Genomic DNA, 21,189 nt, shown 5'->3' on the forward strand with positions numbered 1-21,189 from the left:
CTCCAAGGGAAGCTCGGAAGACAGCAACAAGAGAGAGGGCCTTCTCTGTGGTGCCCCCCCCCCCAACTGTGGAACGATCGCCCTGACAAGGCCTGCCTGGCACCAACATTATCTTTTCAGCACCAGGTCCAATCTTTTCTCCCAGGCATTTAGCAATATGTGATGAGTCTAGGTCTGTTTTTTATTAGGCTCATAGTTTTTTTAAGTTGTTATAGCAGTTTTAAATTATGTGTATATTGTATGTTTTTGTGGTTATTTTTTGTAAATTGTTTTTAAGTGTCTTAGTCTTATGTAAACTGCCTAGAGAGCTTCAGCTATGGGGCGGTATACAAATGCTAATAATAATTAAATAATATTCCAATACAAAATACAAATAATTGCATCACAATAATATTTAAATCCTAATCAGAAAATAGGAACTGTACCCACCTAAACTACTGAGGTTGTTATTCATGTTATTCTATTGCAGAAAACGCCATCTTAAAAGATGTAATGTAGCATAATGCACTAGAGCCCTTTTTGTTAAAGATCCATGCAGAGTTATTCTCCGTTGTCAGATAGCATATATGTTACAATTGCAAACAGTGGTCTTAAGACCATTAAAGGCTTTTGGAAGTTGTATAGAAGTGGCACAGATTTCTTGTACCACGCCCGCTGTTTACGTCCCCATCCCTACACCAGTGACGCTAGAACTTTGCCAATTCGCAAGTTTTCATTTCGGGCATGCTTGTGAGCTGCCGCTTACAGCTTTGCTTTTTTTTAAATTGCGGTTCGGCAACCGTAAAGGTCAGACTCCAGATGTTCTGGTCTGGGACAGGATCGAAAGAGCGCTGCCCCGCCAACAAGGGAGCGTCTTGTGCGCCCTGGCGCATGACTTCCTATGTGGTCGTGCAACGTCGTAGCCTACCCGCCCCTTGAGGCCCGAGCAGTTATTGATACGGACGGAGGGAGAAGGAGTGCTCGCTTCAGATTGGTTAGGTCCCGCGCGGGCAAATTGAAGGACCAAGCCCGGCCCTGAGGCGGCGCCTCCGCATTACGCGCGCAATTCGTAGCGCGCTGAGAACAGCCGCTGACGGTGGGCACTGTTCTCGTGGCTCCCGAGTGTTCGCGATGTGCTCCGTGGTCCCCGGTTACTCTCCTGGCTTCAAGAAGCCCCCCGAGACTCTGCGGCTGAAGAGGAAAAGGTCTTGGAGGAGCGGAACGACACGGGTCTCTGGCGAGTCTGCCGCCGCTCCAGCCCACCGGGACTCCGCTCTCTCCCCTCGGCCCTTTCCCGGGAGCCGTCGTAGGCGCAACCCTTTCCTGAGCGTGGAGAACACCCCGCGGCCCCCGCCGGAGTCCACGCTTCTCCATTCCCCTACTCGGAAAGCAGCGGGCGTGGAGTGGCTAGTGGGCCAGAGCGACACGCGCGACTCTCCCAGCCGACAGGTAAAGCGGCCTCTCGCGCTGCGTAGGTTTTCCAAAGGCTTCATACATCGAGCAGTCAGCTTGTGGGCGGGGACGCTCCAGGTAGAACCTCTTTTAGGGCGCAGTCCCACGCCTGGTTAAAAAGGGAGGGAAGTCCTGCAACTCCCACCATGCCCCAGCCGCTGGGGCATGCTGGGAGTTGTAGGATTGTCTAAACATGCGTAGGACTGCGCTTAACACTCTTTTTTGTTTATCCATTTTTTCTAACCTCTTGGACGGGAAGGGACTTCTTAGCATCTCAGAAGTTATTCTCTTTTGCTACGAACGTTGTAGAAAGTGTATTCAGCCCATAAATTTCTTTTCCCTGAGGACCTGAGCAGGTTTTAAAACAAGTGATCAGTTGCTAAGTCAGGACTATTTGCCTACAATCTTGTGCACGCTTTTCTGACTATACCATGCATTGAAAGTAGTGAGTAAGCATGCATAACATCTATGTGCCTTCCAAATGGTTGGTATAGGGTTGTTGGTTTAGGCTGGGCAGTCAAGCAACAAAGAAAAATGGTTTGCTAATCTAAATGTATTACTAAAGTAATATGTAATAACTAATATATAGAAAATTATTTTCTAGCTGTATAAGAAGAGATTATGCTTGAAGTCTTTTGTGAACCGCCCAGAGAGCTTCGGCTATTGGGCGGTATAAAAATGTCATAAATAAATGGGACGGTGTAAAAGCCGGAACGGAACAGGCCGGAACGACCCTATTATATAAAAAACTATACCAAAAACAGTGGCATGTGTTAGCAACACTTGGGAACAATATTTTAGGACTAAAACCATTGCAATATTATACCACTATTAACCCCAGAACCCCCAAAACAACATCCGGAACAGAATAGGATGGCTGGAACAGCCACTTCTGAACGAGCGATATCAACCAAACTCATCAGTCACACATAACTCCATGGCAGGGATGCAATAAGCCACAAAACGTCCAAAGAAACTGCGTTCCGATACGCGTTCCGCGCATAGCGCATATTATTATTTTATTTATTTTATTTATATAGCACCATCAGTGTACATGGAGCAGTGTACATATTGCGCAAAACGAGCCGGGACAGCAGCTTCCAAGTGAGGTATGTTAACCAAACTCACCAGACACACATTACTAGGAGAGCCTGATATAAAAAGCTCCAAAAATTGTCCCGAAACCACATTCAGGTACTCGTTCCAGGCAAAAGTCTGTATTGCGCAAAATGGGCCATAACAGCAGCTTCCCAATGAGGTAAGTCAACCAAACTTACCAGATGCACATTACTAGGTGGGACAGATATAAAAAGTTCAAAATATTGCACCTAAACTACGTTCCGATACCCGTTCTGGGCAAAAGGCTGTATTGTGCAAAATGGGCCGTAACAGCAGCTTCCCAATGAGGTAAGTCAACCAAACTTACATGAACGGGTATTGGAACGTGGTTTGGGGCAATATTTGGAGCTTTTTATATCTCCCACCTAGTCATGTGCGTCTGGTGAGTTTGGTTGACTTACCTCATTGGGAAGTTGCCGTTACAGCCCGTTTTGCACAATACAGACTTTTGCTCGGAACGTGGTTTCGGGGCAACTTTTTACATCTGTCCCACTTAGTCATGTGCGTCTGGTGAGTTTGGTTGACTTACCTCATTGGGAAGCTGACGTTACGCCTCGTTTTGTGCAATACGGACTTTTGCCCGGAACGGGTATCGGAACATGGTTTTGGGCAATATTTGGAACTTTTTACATCTGTCCCACCTAGTCATGTGCGTCTGGTGAGTTTGGTTGACTTACCTCATTTTGCACAATACGGACTTTTGCCTGGAACGGGTACCTGAACGTGGCTTCAGGGCAATTTTTGAAGCTTATTATATCAGGCTCTCCTAGTAATGTGTGTGTGGTGAGTTTGGTTAACATACCTCACTTGGAAGCTGCTGTCCCAGCTCGTTTTGCGCAATATGCGCTATGCGCGGAACGCGTATCGGAACGCAGTTTCTTTGGACGTTTTGTGGCTTATTGCATCCCTGTCATGGAATTATGTGTGACTGGTGAGTTTGGTTGATATCGCTCGTTCAGAAGTGACCATTCCAGTCATCCCATTCTGTTCCGGATGTTGTTTTGGGGGTTCTGGGGTTAATAGTGATATAATATTGCAATGGTTTTAGTCCTAAAATATTGTTCCCAAGTGTTGCTAACACATGCCACTGTTTTTGGTATAGTTTTTTAATATAATGGGGTCATTCCGGCCTGTTCCGTTCTGGCTTTTACACCGTCCCTAAATAAATAAATAAAGTAACACCATTGAGCCTAGAATAATGAAATTTGAGGCTTCCAAATAAAATCTGTCTTATCCCCATCTAAACTTTTTTTTTTCTAAAGAAGGGGTGTTTTGTTTTTGCTAAACAGCTGTTTAAAGCTCTGAAGCTTATGTTTTACTTTCACCATACAGAAACATGTCTCCAGAAGGTATTTCTTTGCTTACTTTGTTTTGGAATAGTTACACAATATAATTGGACAGTGGGTTCCTTATAGTGTGCTTTTTGCATAAGTGTGTGTGTGTGTGTGTATGTATGTGTATATATATATATGTATGTATATATATATATATATATATATATATATTCTGAGAAGGAAAAAGTTTATGGCCACAACCAAGCCAAAGTTAAGTCTTTTTATGTCTGATCAATACGGATGGGAGATACTTTAAGCACCAGCTTCATTCTCACACAGAAAGTGATAAGTGTCAGAACTTCCGCTAGATTGTGTCCATATTTATTTAGTAATTGCTAAAACACTTTTAACAAGTACAGGTTTATTGATCTTTATTTAGCCAGCATTTTCAGTAGTTACCATACTGAGGTAAATTCAACCAGTAACCTCTTAGCAAAAAGTTAAGAATGCTCATTAATACTTGAAGGATGAGCACATAAAAGATTGTTAAGTTCAAAGCCTGTTAATGTTTTTTTTAAAGACTGCAATAATGTTTTTCATTCACTCTTCATTAAAGCTTTTTCTTTTTCTTTTGTAATTCCCCCCCCCGACTCCCCAGTTTTTAAATGATCTTCAAGAAGACAGTTCTATCTGGAAAGAAGAATTTTCTGAAACAGCAGCTGTTGACTCATTACCTAATGTAAGAATCATTATAACTGCAGAATGTCTAAATGTGAGGATATTAGAAGTCTGATCATACGGTCCCCAATCCCTTGCCCTTTGCATGCACCCCATATGCTACTTCGTGTGCAGGAGTTTCATGCCCCCCAAACACTCTCCCTATAAACAGTCCCCTTGCAAGCAGAAAGTTGTGCTTACAGAACCATCTGTATATGTCTAATGGTGTATGTAATGAGCCAGTTGAACTGGGCCATTGCTTTGTTTACAGCAAGGCAAAACTTTCAATATTGTAGATCCCTATGAGGGAAGGAAGGATTGTACTTTCTGCTGGATGGCAGGTATCATGCTCTCTTTGTGGCATAAGCAGAGACATTGGCAAGGGACAGACGGAGTTATAATGGATAAGTGTGTGCCTTGACGTCGCTGTGGGCAGTTATGGAGGGAGGAAGTGAAATAAGCTCATCAAAGGATGGGTGGAGTATTCATATTAGTGATCATATATCCTTTTTACAAAGACTACTTGTTTTGCCAGAGCAGTGCTCTACCAATTTCACACACTTTTTTAAGGATGTATATAATGTCCATTTTTCTTTGGATAATGTATGGTCCACCTCTGCATGACTGGAAAACACCCCCTATTCTTAAAAATTTTAGAGCAGCAGCCATTTCTTGCCTTGTGTTGTAAGGTTATTTTGTCTCTGAATTTCAAACACTGTTAAATGCTACCCTTGGGTAGTTTAGAAAAAAGGAAAGGAACCTCTTGTGCAAGCAAGAGGTAACAAGCTCAAGTTAACATCTAAAGGTGGCTACTAGGAGGAGGGCCTTCTCCACTGTGGCACCCCAGCTGTGGAATGAGCTCCCCAGAGAGGTCTGCCTGGCGCCTACACTGTACTCCTTTCGTCGCCAGCTGAAAACCTTTTTATTCTCTCAGTATTTTAACACTTAATTTTAACTTAAATTTAAATTTTACTGTTTCTAACTCTGTATATTAATCTTATATCAATTTTTGCTGCGTGGTTTTATCCTGGTTGTGCTTTTTATACTGTATTTTGTATTTGTGTTTTAAACTGGGTTGTTTTATTATGGTTTTAATTTATGTGAATCGCCCCGAGAGCTTCGGCTACTGGGCGGTATAAAAATGTAATAAATAAATAGAGGGATGCCTGCTTTCGCTGATGTTTTCTTGGCAGACTTTGTAGCGGGGTGGTTTGCTGTTGCCTTCCCTAGTCACAGTTACCTTTCCCCCAGCTAGCTGGGTACTCATTTTACTGACCTCGGAAAGGTGGAAGACTGAGTCGACCTGAGCCGGCTGCCTGAGAACCAGCTTCCGCTGGGATCAAACTCAGGCCGTGGGGAGAGTTTTGGCTGCAGTAACTGCTGCTTACCACTCTGCGCCACACGAGCTTAGATGCCGTTTTAGCCCTGTGCTGTGGTTAATGCTGGCAAAGGAATAGCAGGCTCCTTCTAAACAGCTAACTGGTGGCATTTTTATGAAGTAGTTGCTTCCTTGTAATTTGTTCGATGTTTATATTTTGCAAGGACCCATATCTGACCACCCCCAATACTGATGATTCTTCCTCACCAAGTTATGAATTCCCTGCGGACTGGAGTATTAAAACTCGCCTTCTGTTCACCTCTTCTCAATCCTTTGCATGGGCAGATCACATAAAAGCACAAGAAGAATCCCAAGGTTATGTCCAGCATTGTAGAGCAACATTAATAAACTTGCCTCAAAGTATTCAGGTAACACCCATTGTTTATGAGAATAGACTCCGGAAAGTAAGGTCTTGTCTAACTTGAAATAGGGAAGGGCCAATTCACACGTCACACAACTATTTCACTTGCAGTGAGTTACTGTGTTTGTCACTATAAATACTTTAAAATTTGAATGGCCTATCATGGCTTCCTATCATGTGTCCAGTCCCTATCTTTCAATGTTTGGAGGTATCTATTGGGCAAAACAATACTGATTATATTTAAATCTCATTGCTACCATGGTTTCCTTTCATATGTCAAGAAATACTTTTGTGAGCCGCCGTGAGAGCCTTTTTTGGCTGAATGGCGGCATAAAAACGCTTAAATAAATAAATATCTGGATCAATTAACTCTCTTAATAATTTTGCAAATATGAGAGAGGTGTCCCGAAATTTATTTTTTCAGTGACTTTGGCAATATATTATGCTAACTTTATTCAGAATAAAATATAGGGTGAATTTGGGATTTGACCAACCTTTCAGAATGTTTTCCATGGCTATTTGGGTGCAGTTTGATTGCAATTGATACCTAAAATTTGTGTTAAATTAATGTAGTTTAAACAATGCCTCAGAATTTCATGTATGACCTTAATATTTATGGCGGGAGCAATCCTATGAGCCCTAAAGGGACTCTGGGAGGCCATAGCAGGCTTTGGATTCTTGGCTGCCTTCCTGGGCGCAGCTGAGATGCAGAGAGAACCATGTCAGCTGCCTCTCCAAGGTCACAAAGGCAACCTAGGAGGGGATGGAAAGGGGGAGTGTTGGCGGGTAGGCAGGGGGTGTATCCTCACCCCAGCCTCCTTCCCTCCCACTCTGCAGAGCCCCAACTTGATGAACGAAAAAGCTTTTCTAGCCAAACTGCATCCCTATTGGGGTGGCCATAAGCTGAGACTTACAGCCATCCCAATAGGATTGTGCCCTAGATTTATTAATACTTAATACCTATTCACCTTACAAATACCTGCTTATATGATCTCTGGGTCTAAAATGCATTTTAAAGAGCTAACTTCAACACCTTGACATCTTAGGAACCAAAGCTCTCCACCGAACTCCGATGTGCTTTCCAGCAAAGCCTTGTTTATTGGCTTCATCCTTTCCTGCCATGGCTGCAGTTATTCCCCCGTATTGGAGCAGACAGAAAAATGGTAGGAAAAAATAATCCTTGGTCCTATGATGAAGCGCTCCAACAAGTTCTCATGAGTGAATGGTAAGGTGGAGTGAACAGAAATGCGTATTCCTGTAGCTAAGTGATAATTTTTGCAGGTGTTCTGGCGTATTTTTCATAATTTAGTAAAATGTTTTGCTACCAAGTTATATAAACTGTTGAGGCATAAGGTATGAAAACACGAATGATGAAATGCGATATCAAGCGATTCATTCTCAGCAAATAGCGAAGTAGCTGTAACTCTGTGGGGCTAACTAAACATGCGAATGCATGCAACAGTATGGACACCTCACCCGCCCCCATAGAAAGCTGCTTTGAGAGCCGGGGTGGGATTTAAAGCAGAGCAGTCATGAGGGACGAGATGCTTCGTGCTTTCCTGGCTCCCATTCCTCCGCTCCCAAGCCACTTCCCATCCTATAAGATGCCAAGAGCAGTTCATTGCTGTTCTGACTACTTGGTAGAAGGGTGGTTTTGTGAGCATCACAAGCACTTACTGTGGATGTACTCTATGGTGCAATTAATAATCCAGTGCCACTTTTTCATGCAAGCTTCTGATTTAACTTTCGTTAAAATGTAACTGTATGCTGCCTCTTTTCTGTGCTGTCTTCCCCCTCTCCAATCACAAAAGGAGGAGAGAAGGCAATCAGCATCCTTGCTCTTCCCTTCTCTTTCTCTCAGACGCACACTCGCCCCCCGCCCCATACACATACATTCTAGGATATGCACTTCTGCAGTAGATTTATTTATTTGATAAATTTTATCCTGCCTTTTCCTCCAAAGAGCCCAAGGTGACATGTATGACCCTCCTTTCCATTTTATCCTCATAACAATCCTGTAAGGTGGGTTAGGCTGAGAGTCAGTGACTTGCCCAAAGTGACCCAGTGAGCTTCATGGCCAAGTGGGAACTAAGGTCTTCCTCATCTAAGGTCTTTCTGTGTTACAATTTTTATTTTGTGTTGGAACATGCTCTTTAAAACCTTTCTCTACTTTTCTCCCCCGTGTGTCTATAGCCATGTTCTTCTCTTTCCCTTGCCACTTCTCTCCCATTGCCTGTCAGGGAATTTCTTCAGGACAGCATTCATAGCCCTCCCCTTTACATTTGTGTGCTTGGTCAAAGGCTGTCTGTAATTTGTGCTAAAGGAGCAAGTGCGCATGTACATAATTTCTCTGCCAAGGAAAGCAGAGTTCCTGACTGGGAATTATGGGAGTTGTAGCCCAACGTATCTGGAGGGCACCAGGTTGGGGAAGGCTGCCGTAATGGCTATTGCCATAAGAAAGACCCTACATGGATATATAGACATTCCCTCGGTATAGGGGGAAAGGGACAGTGTGTAAACTATCATGCGGCATGACAAACAGATGGAAGGCCTGATATTAAGAATCAAATAGTGTAACATGAATTTACGGCCAGATTTGCACCATTATTTAGTAAATATATGAAGTAGTATCAAACGGAAACTTGATATAAATATGCCTTTTTCTTGCTGATTTAAATCATTAACTCACTTTGATTTAAATTTATCCACCTTGTGAGTTTTGTTTACCTCAATTCTGATGCTTCAAAATGGTGGGGGCTAATCATTCTGCTGTACCTTGTTTCTTTAACTTGCAGGTCTCTCAGTTTTACCTCCCTTTATAACCTGCTGAGAGCCAAGCTGTGTCCCTATTTCTACGTTTGCACTTACCAGTTCACTGTGCTGTTCCGTGCAGCAGGACTTGCCGGAAGTGATACGATCACTGCGTTAATTTCTCCCACAACCAGAGGTTTAAGAGAAGCCATGAAAAGTGAAGGTTGGAGAGAGTTATCTTAAAGTCTGAGTGACTTATAAAGCTCTCTAGCATCTACCTAAGACATGAATAATTGATTTGTTTCTCCCCCTTCTCAGGTATTGAATTTTATTTACCATTCCAAGAAGTTAGAAAAAGGAAATGGAATACTTTGGCATCCCACTTAGAGACGGGACTTGCTGATGATTCTGACACAACAGGAAAGGATGCTGAGAATAAAGAGTATGTAATAAACTTATCTGGTGTTGTGGGGCCTGTCCTAGTAGAGCATTTGTATGTTATGATGTATTAAATTGAGTTTTCTTTGCTTAGGGAACAAGGAATGAGTGGTGATGATGATGAAGATGATGATGAAGGATTTTCATGGTTGGAAGAGATGGGAGTTCAAGACAAAATTAAAAAGCCAGATACAATTTCTATCAAACTGTATCCTTTTAGCTGTGAGACATGTACTTTAAGCAGCAGTTTATAGTTAAAATGTGTATCTTGTAACAACTGAGGAAGTGACACTGAAATTCCTATCGGGGATTGGTGCCTCTTTAAGGAGAGGGGAATCTTCCTGGCTATTTCAGGGGGTGGGGGCAGTGAGGAGGTTGCAAATATAGTAAGATCAAAGATCTTTCTTCAATTAGAGAACTCAAGACTTCTAATGGGTAAAACTGAAAACTTACATTTAAAAAATAGTATGGTGCACTAGACACTGTCAAGAGGGCAATAAGATTCTTCAGCTTCTGAGAACTGAGCCCAGAAAGCGCTCTACTTGCTCTCTTGTACCCACCCCTTCATAGCCAGCGGAAACAGAGTATGGAGAAGGCAAAAGGGGTTGGTCCTAGGGGCAGGGAGAAGACTGCAGAACCTGCTTTATGCAGTCCTATCGGGTCTCCAGACCCCTTCCCTCCTTAAAGCCATGCCTAGGCAGGCAAAATCGGCCACCTAGGCAAAAATGCAGGGAGGACAAAGCATGGAGATGTTCCCTCTGTGTTCCAGTCACCCTGCACAGACAGTAGGCAAACTCTGATTTCAGACACAATCCTATGTATGTAGGACTTTTTCCTGTCTAAGCAACTTCCAGCACCGCTCTAGCCAGGCATGCTGCACATCATTTTAAACATGCGTAAGATTGTGTCCTTAAAGAACAATCCTTGGCTTTCCACCACAATGAATGTTGAAACATGTCTTTAACCTTTAATAGCTGTGCAAGTTAAATAGGGATCTTTCGGGTGACTTTTCATGACTTTATATTAATGTATTGTTGCCATGCATCTGCACCTTTCCCTTGACATTCCTTCTATGTAGCAGTAAAGAAAGAAATGAGGTACAAATGGATCACAAGCCTGAATCGGTTGTGTTAGTGAAAGGAACCAACACATTCACATTGCTAAACTTCTTGATAAATTGTAAGAGTTTGGTGGCTTCTGCAGGCCCTCAGGCTGGCATCCCTCCAACACTGATATCGCCTGTTTCTTTCAGAGGTGCAACTATGCAGACACTCAAGGTAAAAAGCACAGCAGCATGATTTTAAAAATACTGCACACTTCTGATAGTTCATGTTGAAGAAGACATTGGGTTGAAGCCAGGATCTTCCTTCTGCACAGATTTCTCAGTTTGCTGTGAGGAAACCATCTCTTGTTGCAAACTTTGAAATGATTTTTTAAAAAATGCTAGGTTTAATAGAAATATTTTTGAACTTCCATGCTGTTAATGCTTAATATTTTGTTTCCAGGCCCGAAGCATAAATGTGAGAACGCAAGTCAATGCACATTACAAAGATGCATTTAGCTTGGAGATAGTGGGCCCCGTCATGCCTCATTCTCTACATTCTTTGTCCATGCTGCTCAAATCTGCTCAGAATGGATCTTTTTCTGCTGTATGTTACACACATGAACCAACAGCAGTATTCAACATAGGCATCAGCGATGAACAGAGCATGAAGAAGGTAAGTTTATCTTGTTTATGTCCATACCAATTGGAAAAGAAAATTGACATCTAGGAGAAAAGGAATGCTAAAAAACCTTAAGTTGTATTATGTTGTGCTAATCAGTTTCCCAGAGGGCAAGGAGAAGGGGTGTTAGGTAGATTTCTTGGTTACTGGGTGGAAATTAAATGTTTTGTAGCTACAGTGTTGTAAATTTCAATTTTCACAGGAATCCGTTATCAAAGGCCTTTACAAGTGTGGATTGCACCCGAACACTTTGGATCAACTTTCTCTTTATCCAACATTAGGAAAGTCTTCAATAAGGCTTCTAGAAATGAACGATTATATCTATACATGGAAAATCTAAGCAAGAAATATCAGTCAATGGTAAGAATTGCCATTTGTGTTCCTAAATTGCTATTATGCCCATATAAAATGGCTTACCAGGAAGACCATCTTCTATTTAACGTGCGTATCTTTTAGACAAATTCTGCTCAGTAGATTAGCTTTCATAAACTGAGTTAATGAAAATGTCTGTTCAGTCGTAGACCCCCACAGCCCTGCCCAAATTTGCTGGTGTGGCAGCAGCAAAATCAGGCTTCTGGGAGCCTGATTTTGCTTTAGAACAATGCATGTGTTCCCTGTGTACCTTGTATTCAAGCAAAATTGCTGTGTGGGGGGTGGGGTGTCCAATGGCAGCAGGAACTGTATGCTATCTGTATTGCCCACCCTCTCTCACACACTTATTTTTTCAAGTTTGTAACACCTGATTTGTATAGATTTTAAATTAAACTTTATAACAAAATCTTGTGCATTTTCTTTGGTGGCGGTGAGACGCTAGGGTGATTATTTCACATCACAAACCAAATGTTCAAATACTAGTAAGGAAGGGAATAAATAGCATTGTGTTAAGATTAATAATGAGTTAGACTTCCCTTCTGGGCCATGCTGGCAGGTATGTGTGTGTTGAAAATAACAAAAAATATTTTAGGGATCTTAGAAGAATGTCACGTGTGCACAATAGGTATTTTTAAAAGTAGGGCAAATTTTCATGTGGGGAAAAATGGTGCTAGAGCAGCAATGGCTGTGAGTAGCTGAGGTCAGGTTTTTGTTTGTACTTTCTAGTACTTGTCAAATTGCAGTTTTCATAGCAAACAGCAAATAAATTCAGTGTAGAATATGTGTAAGCCTGATTTGAAAAGTAGTACTTGATGGAAAACACACTTTCATGTTTTGCAAAGGCCACTATCTTAATGAGAAAGCTGTTCATTTTCAATTTAGATTACACTACATTCATAGCACTGTCCTGCACTTATTTTTTTATTGGTTTTCCTAAAGTTACACCATTAATAGTTATATTAACATCATGTTATGAGATTTTATTAAAATGACCATAGGAATAGTACAACTTTATAAAGAGTGAGTGTTCAACTCAGGGTGCCAAACAAGAACGGTTTAAAAGTTGTAGCGAACACATTAATCGCAACCAGCTCAATTCAATTCAATTTTTCAGCTGTCTTAAACATAGACTACTGGTCAGAATTCTTACTAGGTTCTCAATTTTGATTTCCAGTGAGCATTGCTTGTAAAGCTAAATCATTTTCTTGAATAGCTTTTTACTTCATCTGTCACTATAGCTCATCTAACTTCTGTAATAGGAGTACAATTGAATAAGAAAGGCAACCTCTGATTTGCTTAAGGTCCCTGTTGTATAGCTGAACTATTCTGCCCTTGCATACCTAAGTTTGTGAGGACCTAGGAACAAAAGATTTCATTTCAACAGCACAATACAGGATCTCCAAATAAGCAAGGCACATTTTGGATAGGAACTGAGCTTCAGGAATCTAGCGTTTAATACATGCAACCAAAAACTGGAATAATTCTTCATGATTTTATACATATCCATGGTGAGATAATACTAGCAGAGACATGCCTCAGTAAAATGGCTAGGAGGAGGTACATGTGTAATCAATCTGTATGCCATTTAGCTTTAAATGCAATCTAATTGCTGCACACCATAATCTAGAAGAGTCAATTATGGCACAATCCTATGTATGTTCAGATAGAAAAAGGTCCTACAACTCCCAGCATTCTCCAGCCACATGCTAGGAGCTGGAAGGCTTTTTTTCTGACTAAACAAGCATAGGATCGCACCCTTAATCGTCTGTTGTTTTAGTCCTGCTTCAGCCCTACAGTTCTACTATCAGGCCAGCTGTAACTATTAATCTGAAGGCTAAACAGTGGAAACGTCAAGATTCCAGCGCTGAATATATTTTAACCCAGAAATATTCTCTGATATACTATGACCATGGACTAGTAAGAACTTCTTTCATGCTTAAGCTGAAACATAGCATCTAAATATAATTTTCCTATTATCTTAAATTCAGCCACATCTAGCATCACAACTATTCCCATTCTAAATTCTTCAGTAACACAGGTTGTCGCTAGCTTTTTAAATTACAAAAATCAGTTAATGTTAAATAAAGGCTAAACTGTTTTTAAGGAGCTTTAAAGAAAGCTATAATGGGAACCCCTAGTCACCAGCAATACCTCTTCCTGCAGGTAATCAGAATTTCATTATACATCTTAAATGCACTGTTAATTGGTCAAGTAAGAAAGAATGAGCTTGTGTTGCTTTATTGACCAAGCTGAATACAATGTTAGCATCATTCTACATCCCCATCCAGTTATAGCTGAACATTTGCTTACCACAAATGAATACAATCAACACCAGGCATTGTGTTTTAAAATGAAATTACAGTATCATTTTTTGTACCAAAACATGCAGACAATATTTTATGTTGCAATTCTCATAAGTTCTGTTGCTGGAAATACATCCTTCTCATTTAAGTGTAGCTCTTTCCAGGAAAGGACAATTGTATTAAATTCCAAACATCATTCAAAGAGGGGAACAGTAATAGTAGCATCATCCAGCAAACTTACTCATTTTATTTTTGCAAGTAAAATAGTATGGCCTGATGCTTGGCCAGCGTTAGCTGCCAGCTGTTGTTGGAGATTAACAAACTATACTACTTAAACTGATTACAACAGAAACTTTACCAAACTATGGGAACTGCATCATAGTACAAAACAAGTAAAGTTTTACATTTAATATCGAAGATCATATTTGAGTTTTAAAACAAATACAGATATTTCCAGAGTCATGTGTTTGGATTTTTAGTAATTTAAGAAATAATGACATCACTAACATCAATAATATACATACAAAAGCTAAATGATTTAAATACATTTTCCATGTACAAAAAGAAAAGCCTGAAGGGATCTGTACAGTTTTTACAATGAGTTGCTAATGTATTTACAAAATCGCAGGAGGGAAATATCTGTTGTGCAGAATAAAAATATTGGAAATGTCAATATAAAAACAATAGTTTAGTTGTGTGAGGCACTCCTGAAGTTGGTGGCATTAGCCAAGAGCTCCTTTGGTACTAGTCCCAATGCTTGGAGAGCCACAGTAGCTGCTGTGGCCTTGGCATGCTTCTTATTAGGACTGACAAAGCTAGGCTTATGTTCGACTCCATTGACCATCACCTGTGTGAGAAAAAATACAATGCTTTCAAAATTATGCACCATATGTGTCTACTTCCTGTAGAAGGTACAAATAATAATGCTATACCCCTCCACTTAATTCCTTGAATATCCAGATGCTATCTGTTAATGTAAGGTGTTAACTGCCTTACATAGGAGCTCATGTTCCGTGAGATAAAAGGCTTGTCCACACAAAGTAATCAGTTGATGATACAAGTTGAACTCTATCCATTGATTAAAATTTGCATTTATGTAAAGGCAATAGTTCTGAAACAACAGATTCAAAGTTCCCCTTCCAACAGCAGCCTTCAAAGGAAGGAAACCTTTGGATTCAACCCTTTGCTTTTCACATTATGCACTCATGTCATAACAAGGGGGAATGCCTCTTAAGGTGGTACTTCCCATCTGCTGCTTTATCTCTACTCATATTTTGAAAAAATAAGTGGAGGCACCCAACCAAGTTTAATTGTTTAAACAATTAAACATTGTAGTCCTATAAAATAGGTCTAATAAAATTTCCCATCTTTCAGAGGGCTAAATGGGTATTCCACAGAGTTGTCTTCTGTCCAGACAACAGCTTTTCATGATTTCAGTTCAATTTTCTATTAAATTGAAAATAATAGAATCAGAGCTAGCAGGAACCTTGGAAGTCATCTAGTTAAATTCCTTGCTTAAATACTTCCAGTGAAGGAAAGTCTACCACCTCCCAAGGCAGTCTATTTATTTAATTGCATTTTTATACCACCCAATAACTGAGCGGTTTCACAGCAGAACAGCCCTCAATGTTAGAGGCTCTTCTCTCACTGGGGTCCCATGTACCCAGCAAAGAAAGGGCACCCCCCCCCCTCCTGGCTGTGTCTTGGCAGCAGAGCACCAAGAAAGGCAAGGTAAGAAAAGCCCCTCCCTGTGCAATGTCCCCAAGCTGTTCTGGAGGCAGCACAGACACCTTCACACACACACCAAAAGTTGTAGCAGCAGCTCTGTTATGAAGGGCTGAGGGTGGGACAAAGCAGAGGGAAACAGCCAAACACAGCAAACAGGGAATGTCTCTCCCTTCACGTAACAAGAGTCTGTTCTCAGCAGAAATTGCGCTTTGAACTACCACTTCTCTGGAAGTGCTGTGTATTTAGGGACCATGGTTGTTTTTTGTGAGTGAAGGGTTTAAGCTTCCCACCCCACCCCCACAATTTCTTTTTAAAAAATCCCATATATTTGATTTTTAAAGATTTTTTTATTCCTTGAGTCCCTATCTGACTTCATAGTGCGATGGAGCCACTTATGGAGCCTTAGAGTTGATCAGAGGGGAGGGGGGAGGGGCGCAGGAGAAGAGCCCCATTGCACTGGGAAAGCAGGTGGGAAGAAGGAATATGTCGAGGGAAGTTTTCCCCTCCATTGTCAACCCCACTCTGGCAATCCAGTCTGACTGGATATCACAATATGGATATATACTGCTTGGGCTCTTATTAGCTTTGATGTGTTTTAGTGTTGATAACTGGGGAGGAAGATGTAGTGTATGGAGAGGTTTGGGGCTGGGGAGTCTTATCTTGAAAGAAAAGCATTACAAAATATTGGGCAGCCCCTGTATTTGGAAAGGACATAGAACAGTGTTCCCCATCCTGCTACCCTCAAGATATTTGAGATTACAAGTCCCAGCATTCCTGACCATGGGACATAATGACTTGCAATGATGGGAGTTGTAGTCCAATACCTTTGGAAGGCAACAGGTTGGGGAAGGGCTCCTCTAAACAAACAGAAGTAGGTGGCCCTAAGTTGTTCGTCATCAGTTTTCCACAACCCCACAGTAACCTCTGCATATCCTATTCTCCATCCTGTCCTCATGGTTTATCTGCTTTGGGAGAATGAGAATTTCATTGGCACTTCCTGCCTCCTTAGGAAGATGTGGCGTTAAGCTTGTGAGCCTTAACTCCCAATTTCCCTGCTTATTGGTGCTTGGTTGAAAACTGTACAGCCTTAATGTTGTTTTGTAAACATTTTGTTTAATGAATATTAATATGCTCTGCACTGAAAGTAAACTGGATATTCTCACACCTCTATTAGCTCTTGAGTGCATAGGATCAAGTACAACATATATGCATGTTCCATCAAATACAAATGTCACATTTCCCTTCAAATGGGGTCCTAATCCTTTCACTCTGTATTTTATTTTGCTATTTTATTGTTTTACTCTGTACAGCACCATGTACATTGATGGTGCTATATAAAATAATAATAATAATAATAATAATAATAATAATAATAATAATAATAATAATAATAATAAGTACTATTTTTAAGTATAAAAAATAGTGTCAGAAACAGCCCACAGCCTAATGTGATCTCTTGCCTGCTGAGGTGACCTACAGCAATGTTGTCTGCACCTTGACTCCATCTTTAATGTATGCTCACTACAGATAACTGCTCCAGCAGCATGCTTAGGATCAGTTCAATCTTCCACCCCACTTCTATGTTCAGTTACATGAGGCGCCCAGTTTCTGACCTTCTACTCACAGTGAGGGGAATAAGAAGAGCATGAAAGGCAGAGTCCCGATCTCACTGCATGAGACTGGGGAGTAATACTTTCTCAACAAAAGGCTCTAAGAGACTTGGTTTTAGCGACAGATTGACTTGGATTCTAACTTTTTGTTCCATGAATGAAAGGAGTTTCTTTCAGTTCACAGAAGGAAAAGTCAAGTTTCTGGAAGGAATTCTTCTATGAACGCAACTCACCTTCCATGAATGCAAGTGCTTTATATGAACAGAGAAAAATTTAGGATCCAAGTCAGTGTCTTTAAATGTATACTATGATTATGTGATGGCAAGCTACTAGGAAGAGATTCTAACATAACTGGCAGTGTTATAAGAAAATTCCAGCTTACCTTAAAGAGAAAATGTTTGCGAAATTCAGGCCGATTATCATTCACCAGTACAAATACGGGGGGTGACCATCTTCTTTTATTACAGACCTCCAGCAATGCTGAAACTGGATGTTTGCCTTAAGAGAATAGATTTTGATTTAGAACTCCTCTAGAAATACTACAGTTAGTATAACTGATATACATAGAAAACTGCCTTATACCAGGACGGACTATTCTTCCATCATATTATCTATGGGGGCAGCAGATCTCCAGTATATCAGGCAAGGGTCTTTCATACCAACGGTTACCTGATAATTTAACTGGGGATGCTAGGGAACCTTCTGCATTTAAAGCATATAGCTATAGTACGTCTCCATAAATTTTAAAATCTCACCTGAAAGATCTTTCACGGTACTGAAAGGTCCATGTCTTTTCTGTGTCTTTTCTCCCACTGCAACCAAGCCTTTAAAAAGTACAGCAGAAAATATCTCTCAAGCATTCTTCACTTATAACACATATTAGATGTCGCATAAGCTCTCTGTATTGGAATCTGGTCTTTTAAGTCAATGACTAAAAATTAGCACACATTATCAGAGCTTGCCAGGTGCATAGCTACCCAATTCAAAACTTTTAATGTGATGCCATTGCTCAGCTTCAAGAATTTTGCTTCAGTTCCTTCAATGACTGCATAAGGATGTACACTGCTGTGTCTTTAATATAAGCATCACAATTCATAGCAACATTTCCTTACATCAGGAATTATATAGACATTTCTGCCATGTATAGGGGAACTGAATTACTGTTTCTGTTTATGTATTGGGGCAAAAAAGTGCCTCCTATAGTAGAATCAAGGAATAGGCTATCACCTTCTTCTCATCATTGCAACTACAATAACATCTTTACTACTTCTCCATTCAGTCAAGCCTTAAAGAATTATTTAGCAGGCAGGAAAGTTGGGTTACAAAATGTCAAGTTCTAGAAATCCCAGAGTCCCACAGGAGAAAACCATACATATTTCAAATCAGTGACTTTTTTTTAGGACGGGGTCCTATTTACCCTTTTGTGAATGGAATGATGCTTTCCCACCTCCCCTTCCCTCTGCAGCCTATTGTGACCCCAGAAAATCCGCCTCAGAGAGTTCTCTCCAGAACAGGATGGCTGCACAAGAGGGGATTAGTGAAAACTGCCAACACGACCATCCCCCTCTGCTCGAGCGGAAGTGCCTTTCACACAAGAGCACCTCAGGATCGAACCATTTGCTCAAAATACCCTTTCAAGCCCGAAAAAGGCTATTATATTAAGGAACGCTCTCATAAGAAAAGTGTAATTTTTCACTCTTGAGTTCTGAACTGAACCTGTTATTTTTACACTGAATCAAATTTAACAAAAGGGTTCTGAAATATCAGTTAAAAAGGCAAAATTTTCATTTTATTTGTAAGATGAAGTAGAACCAATCATAATATATGAGGTTTTATATTGTATTTTATATTATGCTTTTTATACTTTGTTTTATATTTTGAATGGTTTCTAAAATTTAAATTTTTGTAAACCGCCCAAACCGCTTTGGCTATTGGGCAGTATAAAAATGCAATAAATAAACAAATAAGTAAATTAAAATATGATTGATTATTGTTCAGATGACATCCCATTCCAAATGAGATGTTAGCTATTATTTTATTTACTATATTTTCCTCTACCCAGTAACAAACATTCTCTGTTTAATATTTAGGATTAAAATATTAATATAAATATTATTGGGGTAACAGTATTGTATTCTCTCAAGCATTATCTTTGAGAAATCAACACACTACACTTTAGTAATATATTAAATGACAGAAAAACCTCCATTAATAAATGTCTAAAAACAGTGGATGTATATACTTCATATGATCAAATACCTCTCCGTTACGTATTCAAAACACTATTTAACAATAATTTTTAAACAAGCAAATGGCATTTGTCTCAAAAACTGTAAATATTTTGCAAGAAACTAAGATACACATGGAAGAACCAGTTAAAAAGAAAACAAGAGTTCCAGTGTTTAAGAGCCAGCATAAGATGACGCAATCAGAATATTCCACATTACAAAATGCCCAAGGCTCCAGATACATTAACTTAACAAGAGTTTTCCCATCTGCAATAGCATCTTCGTCTCTTAAGTAACTGCTCCAGTCTTGTCAAATTGAATACCATCCAAGATTCAGGGAACTTATTTCGCTAATAATTTAGACAGAATTAATTTTAAGGTACTTATGTTGTGGGGCAGCTCTCCAAATTCAATTCTCTCACTCATCCCCGACAACTCATCAGTTTTTAAAATGAGAGATGTCATTACGTACAATGAGCCCCATTATGTCCTGTTGCGTGCATGTCTAAATCATTCCCCACCCCCTAACAGGTGATCGGCATCAAAGGTGTTAACCGTCTGGTGTATTGTACAGTGTGTCAAAGAGCCCAATGCAGTTTTCTCCTCCAAAAACCTGGCTCACACAAGATTTTTGTCAAGAACAACAATCCTCACGTGAAATCCCTCTTCCACATTTGTGGACTGGGGGCTAAGTAGTACAAATTATCTCAAGAAAAAGACTCACCCTTCCGATCAGTCTTAAAATCAACTAGAATAGGTTCCTTATTTCCTTCTTTGTTTTTTCCCAAGCCTTCTCCTTCTCTCCATCCCATCTTTCTCATGAGTTGGGCTCCCATTCCTCCAGATACAGGGGCAGCTCTGAGAAACTGATCCTACCCAAAGAAAAAAAGTAAAGAAGAACCCTTCATTTAGCACTCTAAGAAAAAATACAGAACTTCCTCAAGTTTCAACTTTCTTTTTTAGCAATCAATACATGCATATTCTTTACACTTTAACTCAGATTTCAAATTAGATGCTTCTTCTGTTATGTATCTAGAAATTTTTCTTATAAATTAAATGTTTTAATCCTAAAATAGTAATTGAAATAATTCATGCTTACATATTTGTTTTTAAAGAATTTTAAATATATTACTATGATTCCAATGTATCTTTTCTCATCTTGTGTAGTCAGTAGTAAATGTTTTAACTAGCAACATTTGTGCCACATATATCTAGTTATTGAATAAAATACAAACATTTACAAACAGAAATTTCATAAATTAGTCATATAAGCAATTTCCCCCACTTTATTATACAAACTGTATGCTTTTCCCCACAGAAAATCCCCGTGCATGATACAAGCAATTCTTAATAAAAATAATAGTAACAACTTAGCCACACAGTTCAACAGTAGCATGTGACAACTGTTCCAAACAACCACAAGAGTCATACTATTAAACGTGGTAAGATTATCAAATGTTTTAAAACATTCTCTTTGCTTTAAAGTATTTTAAAAACTCCTTAAACGTTTACGTACCTAGGCCTCGATGGCCGCAGGGTTGTGAATAGTAGGGCTGGCATTGACCGTGGCAAGAAGGCAGCTACAAGGCAGATTTGGCCCTGAAACAAGTTTCCATATAGAGGGGTGAAAGTTCACAGGCTATTCTGTGAACTATCATCTCTCTTTTCTGCCCCACCCAATGACCCAATGCGGCAAACTGCTTTTGTTAAAGTTATACATTGGTAGCGTTAACACAATAAAGTATTTGAATGTTG

The 21,189-nt window shown here is 40.1% G+C and overlaps 2 protein-coding genes across 4 annotated transcripts in view; one reads left to right on the forward strand and one right to left on the reverse strand.

Moving 5' to 3' along the window:
• Nucleotides 1-1,010: 1,010 nt before the first annotated feature.
• DONSON (DNA replication fork stabilization factor DONSON) lies at nt 1,011-20,869 on the forward strand. Of its 3 annotated transcripts, none has more exons than XM_063126680.1 (11): nt 1,011-1,428; nt 4,483-4,563; nt 6,084-6,287; nt 7,327-7,505; nt 9,076-9,254; nt 9,350-9,473; nt 9,564-9,677; nt 10,548-10,746; nt 10,975-11,187; nt 11,396-11,553; nt 18,672-18,977. In XM_063126680.1, the coding sequence occupies exons 1-10, from the start codon at nt 1,111-1,113 to the stop codon at nt 11,531-11,533; spliced, it is 1,749 nt and encodes a 582-aa protein (XP_062982750.1). In that variant the 5' UTR covers nt 1,011-1,110; the 3' UTR covers nt 11,534-11,553; nt 18,672-18,977. The 3 variants fall into 3 exon arrangements, with proteins under 3 accessions (XP_062982750.1, XP_062982749.1, XP_062982748.1); XM_063126679.1 differs by lacking the exon at nt 18,672-18,977 and adding an exon at nt 20,753-20,869 and having other exon boundaries at nt 1,012-1,428; XM_063126678.1 differs by lacking the exon at nt 18,672-18,977 and having other exon boundaries at nt 1,012-1,428; nt 11,396-11,971.
• SON (SON DNA and RNA binding protein) overlaps nt 12,531-21,189 on the reverse strand; it is a 38,126-nt gene continuing 29,467 nt past the window's right edge. Inside the window, exons 9-12 of the mRNA XM_063126674.1 lie at nt 20,159-20,306; nt 17,962-18,030; nt 17,589-17,704; nt 12,531-14,715 (exon numbers count right to left, since the gene is read on the reverse strand). Coding sequence (XP_062982744.1) covers nt 14,557-14,715; nt 17,589-17,704; nt 17,962-18,030; nt 20,159-20,306 — 492 coding nt within the window. The 3' untranslated portion in view covers nt 12,531-14,556. The remainder of the gene's footprint in view (nt 14,716-17,588; nt 17,705-17,961; nt 18,031-20,158; nt 20,307-21,189) is intronic.

The sequence above is a fragment of the Elgaria multicarinata genome, chromosome 5 (genome assembly GCF_023053635.1).
Source record: "Elgaria multicarinata webbii isolate HBS135686 ecotype San Diego chromosome 5, rElgMul1.1.pri, whole genome shotgun sequence".
NCBI classification, from domain to species: Eukaryota; Metazoa; Chordata; class Lepidosauria; order Squamata; family Anguidae; genus Elgaria; species Elgaria multicarinata.